Here is a 13,958-nt window from a genome sequence, read left to right on the forward strand (position 1 = left end):
TGGACGTCAATCAAAGAAAAGTCGTTGAAATTATTTTGAATTCTGACAAGATTCCAAGGTCTTCCAAGGTAACCCTGCAAGAAACTAAGAATTCTACCTCGCTAAGAGAAGGTAAACTTTATTTAAATTGATTCTCCAGCCAGATCAAGCGCAAATAAAAAGTATTTTTTAATTAAAAATTTCGATTTTCTCTGTACGTGTACATTTGCTCATGATCGCTTGCATGCATCGCTGATTTAATTCATTGTACGTAGCGATTTCAAATAATTCATAAAAAAATACGGCTTCGCCTAAACAATAAACATTTTTTAGAAAACCTGTCTTGGAAATCAACTTTCATAAAGTTTACCATCCGTCAGTGGATAAAACTGTCAATTTCTTCGTTTTGTTGCCTTGAAATGTTCTCAGAACTCAAAACAATTTCAACGGCTATTCTTTGATTGATGTCCACCAAAACGCAACTTTATCGGAGTCTTTTGAAGGCGTTAGGTCGCGTGTCATTGGTAACCGCTGTAATAAAATTAAATCTATCAAGCTGCTAAGAGATTAACGTTGTGGTTAAGTAGCTTGCAGAGCTACGACCATGCCTTAGGGCATGCAGAAACTATCAATTCACACTCGCCTAGGGAATTCATCCCTCACTCTCTTTAGAAAATGACTTCGACTCTCTAATATCTTTCCTAATTTAGTACAAGGAGCTCCAAGAAAGTCAGGTCAATAGCTTACCAATAATTCACCACCAAATGATGCCACCATCTTTACCTTGTGACTTGATTTAAAGGTCAGTGCCAGGTGTCAACACAGTTGCACGATGAACCAGGAATAGCTGCATAACAGATTAGAATCAGCCCCATCTAACAAAATTCTTGGGTCCAGTTCGTGAAAAGCTCAATGGAATTTTACAGCTTTTTTCTCTTAGTGACAATTTTTCCAATATTTTCCCATTACTTGAAATGACATGACAGTGGCTCGAACTTGACAGTTCATGCTGAGTAATGAATATAATGCTTTCTTGAAAAATTTCGTTAAAACTTTCATATCCACTTTAAGTCCGATCCATCTTCGCTTTGTTCAGCTTTGTTGCTTCTCGACACCTTCAACTCGTTTGACTCTCCGCATTTTCGTCGGTAGCAGTCTTGTTTCGTTTCGAGCGTTGCCAAACAACGTGAAGTCCAATGAATCCAAGTGCATAGCACAAGAGCACAACATTTCTCTTCCCTTTCGTCGTTGTGGTATTGAAATATTTCCAAATCCCTGTTGGTTCTTTAGATGTGTTTCTAAATCTCTCTGAAAGATTTTCGATGAGGAGAGAGAAGGACGAACGACCCAAGATTCTTTTTTCACCTTTTTTATCCATTGCTAATCTGAAAACAAAAGGGCTGAACGACGTCAAGAACGAGATTGAGAAAAGAGCAAATTCGTCAGGCGCTTTCCAAATGCTCGGCTACCAAGGCCAACTGAAACCTTACCCTACCCCCGGCAAGTCTTTTTTCGACCCAAACAACATACCGCCTTCACTCTGGTTCAGTTGGCGCGTGTTCGATCGTCTGTAGATCACTGTTTTTTTAAGAAGCTTTCGGGCATATTTTCTAATCATCACTTTTTGACAGCTAGCATGAATAGGCTCTTGTCTGGTAAACGCCTTTGAGCGTGTTTTGGAGGAGCTTCTGGAATTGCTGACATTCGAAAGCTTAGCTGACAGCAGGAGAAAATTCTGTGCTTTGCTTGACTGCGATCATGTTTTACTTCCAAGCTTGTCAGTGCGAGGATTACGTTGCAGACATGCAGAGAACAGACATCGCATTCTGAGGAACAAACGGTGAGTCAGTTAAAAGAATGCGACCCTTGGGTTTGTCTTTAAAAAAACCGAGTTATGAAGCACGACTTTATGATGATACGTCCGGCGTCCCATGCACGTTCGTTCGTTTTGGGCCAGTCATGTGAGGGTAAAACGGTTATCAGAAAAAAATAAAAGCTTAAAAGCTTTAATAATAAGAACTTAAGCGTAACTTACGGTTTTTAATTGATAATATAATTCCATGCAAGTTTCATGATTGTTTTAAGGGAGCATACAAAGCATAATAACATTGCTATGTTTGTACACCATATAACTAACCTTAATAAACGCTGTTAGCATGGAAACATGTCATAACTTGGGAAATCACAACAGATCGATTGTTCTGTAATCCTGTATTTCTACAATTTTAGTAATGTTTGTTTCGTCTGTTGTATTTGCGATTCGTGAGGTTACTGAATTTGCCGATGTAAATACTTCTCGCATGATTGGTGAGCAGAGCAAACAAATTTGCACTACAATAAGGCTTAATTAAGCTTATGTGTCAGAAATCTTTTAAATTGTGTGTTTGATGTCGAAAACAGTTAAACTTTTGTATCCCTCGTTGAACTTTGCACTAGGTCGTGAATACAAGGTGAAATTTCAAAATGGTGATAAACGGTATCTAATTTATCAGTAGTGTTATCCTTTCTAAAGCTTGTTCACTTGATAACTGATGAATGTTTCATGGACCAGTGAAGATTAAGCGCGTAAAATGTCTTTTGCCGTTAATTTAGCTTAGTTGTAGGTTTGTTATTTTGAATTCTTGCATAATAAAAATTCAACAATCACTGATAAAATTCCTCAACATGCCTTCACATCAGTTTGCTTGCAAAAGTTCACGTAAAACTGGTGTCAGAAAAACAGTTGTCAAATATCAGGCAGCTGCACCAAAATGTTCCCAAGCTGTTTAAATTTGTGACCTGTGTGGACTGTTTTGCCAAGCTATTTAGTGTGTGTGAAAGTTGGGGAAAACCATGACAAACTGTGCTAACAGAAATTATGTATGCTCAGGCAAACAGTATAGGATGTTGGCAAATGTTTTTGGCAATCAGGGTCTGGAAGGGTATTCTCGGGATCCGGGATTTGACCCAAATATGGTGCGGGATTCGGGAAAACGCAAAATATCTGGATGGGATTCGGGATTTGACTGCTCCCCGGGAAGCAGGATTTGTCAAAATTTGGGACTGGGATGCAGGAATTTTTTGCCTGTCTGTCTTTTGTAAAAACCGAAAATCTAATAGTGGCTCATACTGTATATCAATTAACTAAATGTTACAAAAGTTACCTTCCGCATGTTTCAGGTAATAGGCTGGTGTTACATCCGATCTTACATGCGGAAATGATTTTTTTTAATGTATTTTTTGGGAAAGAAAAAGCGGGATTCGGGATAGCGGTGAAAGAAGTGCAGGATTCGGGATTCTCGTGAAAAAGAGCGGGATCAGGACCCCCCCCCCCCCCCTTCCAGACCCTGGGCAATGCCACACACCGTTACCCCAACTTGTGTTAACTAAATGTCAAATAACAACTATTTCACACCAGTTTCCATCACTTTCCGGTAAATTTACTTTGACAGATCAATACTGAACCACTGTTTATCAGTTGTTACAACAATAAATCTTGTAATCATGGTATCAAAAACATGCCTTTAAAAAAAAGAAAAAAAAACATACCTAAGCATTGGTGAACAAATTATGATCATATTCTGACATGATAGATTACCATAGCAACAGCATAACCTATAACCTGTTACAAATACCCCTAATTTTACCTTTAACTGGTATTAAATAACTCAAAAGTGAGCTCAGTCGCCCCCCCCCCCCCCCCCATGTTTTTATTATGAAACTATAATCATTCAGCGTGCTCAGATACAACCTTCTACAAAGTTAAAAAAATTCTATGAGAGGGGTTGACAGAGCCACCTTAAATTTTCAAACTGATAAAAATACAGATCATGAGAATAAGGAAGTGATTGCTATTAAAGGCAAAATGTCTACTCTTGCCTAGTTCAAGATCTTTGAAAAATTATCTAGTGAGTGATGAGAGTAATAAATTTATTATATTTGCATGTTGATATAAGGACTGAACAGCATCATATATAGGGTTCATTACTGGCCAATAGCTTCCACCTTCAAGAGGCGTAGTCAGCCACACCTTTGTTTTTGTTTGTATGCGAGAGTTTAGCTATTACATTTTATTTGGAGCATGTCGAAATGAACGAAATCACTGTGAAACTACTAAAGATAATGAAACATATTTTCAGGGACACAAATTACAGTTAAGCAATAAGATTTCGCTTCACCTGGCAATATCAATAATTTTGATGGCATCGAAAATGGCAGAGGCTGACTAGGGTCCTTTAATCTCCGATCAGGCCTATTTGCATTTTGCTTGGTAAACCAAATCCTGCAGGTAAAAATCAAGCAAAACCTTTCATCAAGAAACCCAATAAGAGAAAATAAGAGTGCTGGTTACATACATGTATTTGGGCCTGATCGCTGGTTCCTTTCACCTGCTCTCGTATGAATTGTTTTGTTGCTTATGGCCTTGCATCTAATGAGGAAAATACATTTGTACCATTTTGATCCTGTGTTGTTGTTGTTGTTGTTGTTGTTGTTTTTTGTTTTTTTTTTTTTTGAAAAATCTCATAAAATTAGAACTACATAAACTATATGATTTTTGCTGAATTAAAAATGGAGTGCAAATAAAGACCAGGTTAAAAAAATCTTTGCAGCAAGAGCAGAATAGGACCCCCTCTCCCTGACCACTAAAAAACATACAAACAAACAATAATTATTATAGAAAATCACGTGCATTAGTCTGAATGTTTAGTATACCTTTAAATATTGATTTTAACAGCAATTGTTCAACTGTTTCAAATGAAAATAACCTTAAAACTTTTTTTTGAACTCTCAAATTTATGAAAATAAAATTAAACAAAAAAAATTGGCTTTGTTTCAAACCACAGAACAATCCCACCTGCTGTGACAATGCTGAGACTGTCTTATGTATAATATTATATTTCTTTCAATATCACGTAGACTGCATAATGATATCAATAATATTATCATGTTATCCCTGAGCCAGAAATATTTTGTGATCCTTGGAGAAAATTAACAGACTCACACACAGTGTAAGTACATTGTATTTAGTGTCTTACATATGTGGATGAATGAGCTATGTCCTAGTGCTTTTGCAAGGTATTACACACATGTTTGGGGTTGCAATTTTGACAGAGAGATATCTGAGGTTATTTAAGTATGCATCAGGTCAATTATTTGTTAAAAGCTTGTCAGTTTATTCACATTTCTAGTAGATACCAGAGAGTGCAATGCTAGTTTGTCAATAAGACAAGTTTTAGTCAGTTTTGCACTGATCGAAACGTCTACGACAAACTTGTTGTTTTGTGAGCAAATTGAATTTAATGTTTAGATCACCATTAACATCAAGGGTCCAACAAGAAAATTCAGCCATAACAGATGTTATGGATTAGAGCCCTTCATGACAGCCTCAAAGTCATGGATTGAGGTAGATTTATGCAAGGCTTGTTTAAAATAATTTATTATTGTCACACCGCAATCATACTGCCTTTATTCGTGATAAAATTAATGTTAGTTACAGCTGTAAAAGTGTGATTATATACAGACTACATTGTAAGTAGGATGATGCTCAGTTAATTCTTGATGAACTCAGTTTCAGAAATTATAAATTTATACCCGGTGTTTATTAGCTAATGCATGTGAATTACATGGTCCAGTTAAATTGTATCTTTGTAGTAGGTTATAAGGTAGTTTTTTTTTTTTTTGGATCTACAGTGCTGTAGAGGGCTTCACTAAGTTTACAATTACAGTACCAGATGAAAAACATTATTAGTCAGGTATCATGAAGTGTGTGTTATGTATGCCGCTGACCATAGGGCACGGCAGCTCAGAATAAAAGTCGTTGTAATTCAAGATGGCCTCACTCGTGCCTCGTATGTAACAGTGTGCTCCTGTGCCTGTGTTTACACATGTGTTACTGACAGGAAAATGGATCTAGCTATAGATAATTTCTGAATAACACACTTAATAATACACTATTAAATAAACACAGTGTCTTGTTTTCGGATCCAATATGTTTCGTAGGCAATGGGTTCAAGGTCAAAGGTTAAAGAGAAGAGGCCGTACATGCTCTGAATAACACACTTAATAATGTACTATTAAATAAACACAGTGTCTTGTTTTCGGATCCAATATGTTTTGTAGGCGATGGGTTCAAGGTCAAAGGTTAAAGAGAAGAGGCCGTACATGCCTGAAGATGGTCTCATCCTATCGGAGATTGCTATCCTCTCAGGTGATTATTTTGTCATCATGAAAAACATGTACAGTGTACATTGCGTGAATGCTTGTTTTTATTAGTCTTATGTCTCTACATTTTGTTGAATGTGTTCTTTCAGCCCACAAAGATGTTGGGATAAACTTTGCATTATGTAGATTCTGGGGTTATTGCCAGATTTCAGTTAGTTAGAGTTACTTCCTGCAGTGAATTTAGACTTCTTTGCATGACCCAGGAAATAAATAGGAAAAATTATATTCATTTTGATTGTAGTTGACCTACATGAAATCTGCACTGATGACCAAGCTGCGTTTAGATCTACTAGTAAAATCTACAACAGGAAATTTTTTTTATTTTTAGTTTTGTTTCTCCAACACCATTCTTTTGTTCTTTGTTTGCATACCAAATTCAGACAAATAACTGAAGAAAGTTAAGTTACTGAATTTTTTCAATATTATTAAGAAAATAACCTTAAATTATAGTCATGTTTGTCAGTGAAGGAACTGTCGCTTGACAGTTTTCTTTTGTGTATGAAACTGAACCAAACCTACAGTATGAACTTCATAATTATGAGAAAACATGTTTGTTAAGTAGAGGTATAGAAATACTGTTAACTGGGCATTTTTTTTTTTTTTTACTTGTGAAAGGTCCATCTCCGGGGACAGGTGGGGGAGGGGGGGCTAGTAGCCTCTTCCCCCACCTGCCCTTCGGAGATGGACCTTCCACGTGTATTTAGGTATGTGTGGCACTGAGGGCTATCAATGGGTTTTGATCCTTTTTTGTATGAAAGTCAGAAAACAGTAGGATTGTTATCTACAAACCAGGTCTGAAAAAGGTTATGAAAATATGAGGCCAGGGCCCAGTTGTTCAAGGGCCGATTAACCTAATTAATAATTAATAATGATTCTGACAAAAAGTTTTTGTCCCTCAGGTTTTACTTAGACTTTTCTATACCATTAGCGTTTTAACCCGCAGAATGAAAACCTCAGTTAACTTTTAATCGGGAATTATTGGCACTAATTGGCTTTCAAACAACCGGGCCAGGTCTGGATGAGGGTACGGAAAAATTACATTTTTTTGGTCTGAAATAGGGTCAGGGTTTGGAGAACCAAGCCCCACCCCCACCAAAAATTCCATAGAATACCCCTCCTCCCCCCAGGGGTCCATCTTTGTGTAAGAGGTAGCCATCCTAGCTCCCTGAGTGAAAGTCCCTGTTGATCTTCTTTTCCAGGTGGTTGTGACCTAAAAGGCCATCCCTTGGTGACCTTACCATCTCAGCGTTATGCCAGCCTTGTACAGCTGAACAAGTCTGATGTTGTTAGACTGCTGAAATATCTTGCTTTTCTTGCCAGGTTTGTTCAAAACTCATGACATACAATTCTTAAAGTCATTAATAATTCATTAAGAGAAAACAAAGGAAATCACCACAGACTGAGAAAGAGGGTCTGAAATGTGATCTTGATTATCATAAGATTTAGTTTAATTTGTTTTGAATTGTTTACCAACAATAAACTGGTAATGTTTTGAGAAAGTACATGTAGCTGTAATAAAAATAAAGCATGACCTGAGAGACTTAAGATAATGGCACTCAGCAACTGACCTTTCAATTATTATTAGAGATAAATGAATGGTCCAGAACTTCAGGATCGAGCAAAAACTGGGAGGTTCCAAATGAGATCCATGGCAGTTATATAATGTTTAAAACACGAGCAGCCGTGTTTTATTGGGATTTAGAACCATGAGGCGTAGCCGAGTGGTTTTAGACCCGATAACACACGTGTTGCGAGTTTTTTGAACGGCTTCAAAAACATTCCTGGAAAAGCTTGTGTCAAGAGAGTTCATAACAATGATATGTGTACTTTTGTGAATGTTGGAAATTAGCATACGAGAAAAACATTAAACACTGCATACTATTATAAGGAGGAGGTTTTATCAGGTTTTAAAACCACTGCACGTGATGTTTTATTGACCATTTGATAGGTCAATGGGCTTAGAATTGTTAATGAGTTTTTGAAGTTGTACACAACATGCTCTGAGAGAAAAACTACATGTTATGTTGTCAAAGTCATTTTAAAGACTAAAGAACTGAGTTCTAGCTCTGTATATGAAATGTGAAGTCAACAATAGAACATTTTACATAGAGTAGATCCTTCATAATTCATTTTATTTCAGTCTGTCAAAAGTTGCTGTTCTTTTGCAGGTCATGGTATAAAGAGGCAGGTATCTCATTTCTGCTTGACTTCCGAGGTTCAAGAGATCCAGCAGTGGTCTCGCACATTTTCGAATTGATTCAAATGTTTCAGGTTTGTACCATTTTGGGTTCAGTAACTGAAACAAGTGATGTTCCATGTCCTGTAATTTAAAGAATAAAACATTTACCTTTTTTGTTATAATTTTGTCTCTTTAGAATGACAGCAGGTCAATCCGCAGCATTTACATCATTTTACCAGAGAACAAGCAGGTCAAGAAACATTTAGACAAGGAGATTCATGCACGGCAGGAAAAGGGACAGTTAAATTTTCAGGTACATTTAATGAACGTGTAAATCATCATAATTATCTTATTGATTTTTAAGCAATCTTTGCCCTTTCATAATAATGTACAAAAGATACGTACGTTGAGTGGCTAAAATCAAGTAATGAAAGTTGCAGGGACATGTTGTTATGAACCTTCCATTTTACACCAATGTTAAATGTCTTCTTGAGGTACCAGACTTCATTAGTCCCTGCAATGAGGAGAAAATTGTGCTTCAAACTCAATATTATGTTTAAATGATTATACTAAAATTAATAATGTTATAATTTATAATTATATTTAATATAATTTTAAAATAATATTTATAATAATTATTATAATTACATGATTATTATTATTATTATTATTATTATTATTATTATTGTTAGCATTATCATTATTGATAATTATTAACAATCAACTCGGGATTATGATTATGATTATGATTACGAGTATGATTGTTATTATCATTTTTATTGAGAATGATGTATTATTCAGTAATGACACAGTCAGGCAAACTCGGAAAAAGAAAATCAGGGTCCGAAATTAACTTTTTTAGGCAGGCGCCAAGTGGCGACTGAAATTTTTTTTTCAGTCGCCAAATGGAAAAATGTGGTCGCCAAAAAGCAGGGAAAAAAAAGTGCAATAAAATTTTTCCTTCGCAGCGAAACACAAACCAAAATTTTTGGTTGCCAGATGGAAAATTCTGGCCGCCAATTTTTCTTTTAAGAATTAGAACGAAGAGAACGCGTTTGCCGGGGGCCGCAATGGCGATTTATACACCTACCACTGAAGAACCACAACGAACGAATCAAATGCCGGCTATATACGCAGCTGCTAAATGTTTTAAGTCAACTTACCTTTTCTTGTCTCTACCTTTTGGAGAAGAAATATACCCGATTTAAAAAAAAACTGCCGGTTGGTTCTTTGCTCTATGTTTAAAACGATCTTTCCTTTCGCGTTCTGTCAAGACAATCGACGGATCGCCATGTTGTTCGCATCAGGCCACAACCGTGCAGCATTTCTCGTTCAAAAAACATGGCGGCGAAGCTTCGCACTGCTCGAGCTGTGAAGCGTTGTGATAGATTTATAATAACAGGAAAATCGGTTTTATACTTCAAAAGTAGTGGCCAATTTGGCGGGCGGCTTTGAATTTTATTTTGATCGATTTGGCTGAAAATCAAAGTTATTGTTTGTATAACGATCGTGGCATGAAAGAGTTAATCGCCCACTGGCGACTAGTTGTGAAATTCTGGTCGCCAGTGCAAATTTTTTAGTCGCATTGGCAACCAGGAAAGTGCAATTTCGGACCCTGAAAATGCGAGTGCTCCTATCAGGAGTTGAACCTAAGACCTTCCAATTATTACTAGTTTGGATGCTCTACCACTAATGGGAGTTAAGGCCATTAAACTAGGTTCATAGTAATAATTGGAAGGTCTTAGGTTTCAACTCCTGATAGGAGCACTAGGAATTTCTTTTTCCATGTTTGCCTGTGTCATTACTGAATAATACATCATTCTCATTTGTTCATCAGGCTTTTTAAAATATTACATCACATTTCCCTTCATGATTATTATTATTATTATTATTATTATTATTATTATTATTATTATTATTATTATTATTACTATTATTATTATTATTGAATCCCAAAGGTACATGACTTAAGTACAGTGTAATAATTATTCTAGCCCTGCCTCATGAAAGTGGCATAATTGTCTTTTTGTGTGCTCTAATTCAGGACCTGGGATATGAAGGCGGTGTATTTTTCAAAGTAACCAAATGTGATATATTATATATCCCCTTACATGTTGCTCAAAGGACTTCAGGAACAGCCTTACAACGACTCCCTTTGCAAACACTACAGGGGACTGGTCCCAGGAACAAGAACAATTCCCTGTGTGTGTTGACTTGAAAAGCTTTGTAGTTATACAATTATGTAATATGTCGAGTATTACAGTGTGCAGTGCAGATCTGACTTTATTTTCAGGTTGTTCCAGTGAATGGCACTTCTGAACTCTTGAACTTCATTGAAGCCAGTCAACTGACTCCTTCTTTTGGTGGCTCACTTTCCTATGATCATAAAGCATGGATCAGGTTGCAAAAAGTACAGTGTAACTATACCAAGTTAATTAATTTTGTGTATACAAGGTGAATGTGGGTTGCAGCTCTAGTACTCATGTAGTACATGTGCTGTTGTTTGATGATTGAGGTGCAATGTCATAACAGACTCTTTCAAGTGACAAGGTGCAAAAATTTAGGATGGTCCAAGAGCTCATCCCCCCCCCCCCCCCCCTCACCCCCCAGAAAGTAACATACATGCAACTGTAAAAATTGGAGCTTAGACATTAGCATGACGCAACTCTTATTTTAAGAATGTCGTTCAAACTTTAATTTTTTTTATATAGCAAAGTGCATGTTCCTGTGTGACTGGCTGATCTGAATTTCTAACCATAATTTGCAGACCCCTAGACCTGTACATTTCTAACCAGTAATGGAGGGGTGCATTTTTAAAAATGTATCCCAGCCTATAAAGATCCTTATTAATAACAGCTTGATCATGATTAGGTTTAATTTGCTTAGTTGATGCTGCTTGACTGTTTACAGGTAGAACTCTTCAGAGTGTTTAACTGATGTGACCTTCACAATTAAATAATATAATTATATATTTTTTTATTCTGTAGAGGCTTGAGGAATTCTATTTCACTTCTGACTACATCACCAGCCATCTTCCTAAAGCACTGAATGAAGTGAAAAGTCTGAAAAGAATGCAGTCCAGAAAGGACCAGACAGGTGGAGATTTGGTCCTACAGAGAGTGGAGACAAAGAAGGCACGGATAAAACGGTAATGCACTGAAGGGCTGGTTTACGATAACCTGAATTTGAGGCCTTCCTCATACTCAGGGGAGGGGGGAGTAGCCAATCAGGGAAGGAAGTTTTTCTTTCCCTTTCCCTTGTTCCAACTTCATCCCCACCCCCACCCCCCTCCAAAAAGCCTGATACTCAGGCTTGGTTTATGATCAATCTCGGACCCAGAGTCCACAGGCTCTTTGGCCAGCAGTTGGTCACTAGGAGAGATTTCTGGAGCTGGAGAACTGCAACTTTATTACCACAGGATTTCTGAGGTAAAACAATGCAACCTGCTAATTATTGTTGCAGCTGATAAAAAAAAAGGTTTATTCTTTTCAATAGAACCTTCTCCAAAATGGTGGCAACAGATTTGAATGAGTTAAAATGAAAAACTGATACTAGTACTGGAAAGAGTACCTTTACTTCTGTAACTTTGCAAAAATTTAGCATATTAGGTGTTATATCAGCTTGGAAAATTTAAGATGAAATTTGACAAATTTACAGACGTTTGTATGCCTGGGGGTATACGTCATACCCCCAGTCATACAAACGTCTGTAAATTTTTCACTTTTCAACTTACATTTTCTCAGCTGATGTTACACCTAATATACTGAAACTTTGCGGGGTTACTAAAGTAAAAGTGCTCTTTCTAGTGCTGGTATACGTTTTTAATTTTAACTTATTTGAGTTTTCGGCCGCCATTTTGGAGAAAGGTCTATTCAGTGCATGAATAGTAAAAAATAACAAAGCATGTATAAAATTCATGCTTTGTTGCCATGGCAGTGGTCTCCATGATATCGTCATTGGTGTCAACTTGTAAATTTTGGGTGTGAGATCTGTGAGGCAGGAGAAGAAGGTTCCCATTTGTAACTCATACAATTTATTGTAAGTGTTTTGTAAAATAAAAGTCTTGGGACTCTGTCAGATGCTATTGATTGAAATTAGAAGCTTACAAGATTGCAAAATACATTATACCTTCATAATTCTCGCTGTTCCCAGCTTCTATAGGCATTACAGTGGAACCTCGATTTAACGAAGTCGCTGGGGACCGGCCAAATTTGTTCGTTAAATCGAGGGTTCGTTATATCGAAAACCTCGATATAACGAACCCTCGATATAACGAACTTGAGGGGAAACGATAAAAATGTTCGTTATATCGAGGTCATAGTTAATGATTGATTTTCAGCACAGGTGACTTCTGTCACGAAATTCAATGCAATTTTCGTCACCCAGAAGTGCCGCGTTTTGAGATGCAATTCATTAAGCATGGTGGCTTTCAGTAGCAATTTTTTTCACTTTTGAGCGGACGCGCAGCTTTTGTTTAAAAAAAAAACGACGTTTTCAGAGTGTTGATCTGTTCACCGTTTATCTTCTGTCGCGTGTTGACATTGTAATTCGTTATATCGAGGTAGATTTTACGTTTGGGCTTCCGGATTATGTTCGTTATATCGAGGAATTCGTTAAATAGAGGTTCGTTAAATCGAGGTTCCACTGTACACAAACACAAACGTCCCTTCATGGCTGTATTTGGGCTATGAAATAATCGATTGTCAAAAAAATCTCTGTGTTGTGCAAATTTCAGTGACCTATCCCTCGATGTTGCAATTGAGGCAGGAAATCATCTCAGTGAAATGACAGCCAGACCTGAAACTGACAGGACATTCTCCGTCATGTCCAAGAAACCTCTCTACGGCCCGATGATGGACACGATCAAACCATATCGCGAAAAACTCATGCAAGCCAAGAGACAACTGGATGAAGCCTGGGAAGGGGAATCTGGTCCTCAACCCATCGTGACTAGTACAGACACCAATGATGTGCTTGAGTTGAAAGAGAGTCTGAGTCGCGTGAGTGGCATGGCAAGCCTGGCTTGCATTTCTCAAACTCCCGATATGATTTTGGACCCGAAAAACGTTCTTACATGCTTAAAATTTCATTACAAAACATTCACTGTTTCATAATTTTGAAAGCAAGAACATTTTTTAAAGTTTTCCGTGATTAAGAAACGGCGTTGAGTTACAATGTAGTTTGTACGAAAGACAACCTCTAATTTGTAGGAAAAGGGATTAAGAAAAATACTTTCGGGCTCGAAAGCTCGTCGGGAGCTTTAACGCACGCCTGGGGACTTTCACGGCTGCTATTGGTAGCAGGGTACTTTTAAGCTCCTGAAGGGACTGCTCTGAGCTTTTTAACTAAATAAGGTGTCTGCATGTCTGACTCAAAATTCCGAAAGGGATTTCAGTCTCAAGGCTGTTTTTCAAATCCATAAACTACTGTCAAATGATAATAACTTTTAACGCAAATTTGCCCAGTATTCGTTGATATTTCACACAATGCCTAGTCTACACGTACGTTAACATAACTAGTTCGTTGTTTTGCTGTCACGTCTGTTGCGTAGTTGCGCTATACCATGAAGTTGTTGTTGTCCTATTGTACACTTCCAGTA

The 13,958-nt window shown here is 37.2% G+C and overlaps 1 protein-coding gene across 3 annotated transcripts in view; it reads left to right on the plus strand.

The window, feature by feature from the left end:
* The first annotated feature begins 1,484 nt into the window (after positions 1–1,484).
* The window catches only part of LOC146485022 (uncharacterized), a 29,529-nt gene continuing 17,055 nt past the window's right edge, over positions 1,485–13,958 (plus strand). Inside the window, exons 1-9 of one of the 3 annotated variants that reach the window (XM_085103977.1) lie at positions 1,485–1,819; positions 5,267–5,362; positions 6,079–6,166; positions 7,380–7,500; positions 8,349–8,451; positions 8,556–8,672; positions 10,653–10,769; positions 11,347–11,507; positions 13,095–13,359. In XM_085103977.1, the coding sequence (XP_084960103.1) occupies positions 5,336–5,362; positions 6,079–6,166; positions 7,380–7,500; positions 8,349–8,451; positions 8,556–8,672; positions 10,653–10,769; positions 11,347–11,507; positions 13,095–13,359 (999 nt within the window). In that variant the 5' untranslated portion in view covers positions 1,485–1,819; positions 5,267–5,335. Of the gene's footprint in view, positions 1,820–5,266; positions 5,363–5,649; positions 5,712–6,078; positions 6,167–7,379; positions 7,501–8,348; positions 8,452–8,555; positions 8,673–10,652; positions 10,770–11,346; positions 11,508–13,094; positions 13,360–13,958 lie in introns of all 3 variants that reach the window. The other 2 variants (XM_085103978.1, XM_085103979.1) reach the window with 2 other exon arrangements.

This window comes from Pavona decussata, unplaced genomic scaffold (genome assembly GCF_977016875.1).
Source record: "Pavona decussata unplaced genomic scaffold, jaPavDecu1.1 SCAFFOLD_28, whole genome shotgun sequence".
In the NCBI taxonomy this organism is placed as follows: Eukaryota; Metazoa; Cnidaria; class Anthozoa; order Scleractinia; family Agariciidae; genus Pavona; species Pavona decussata.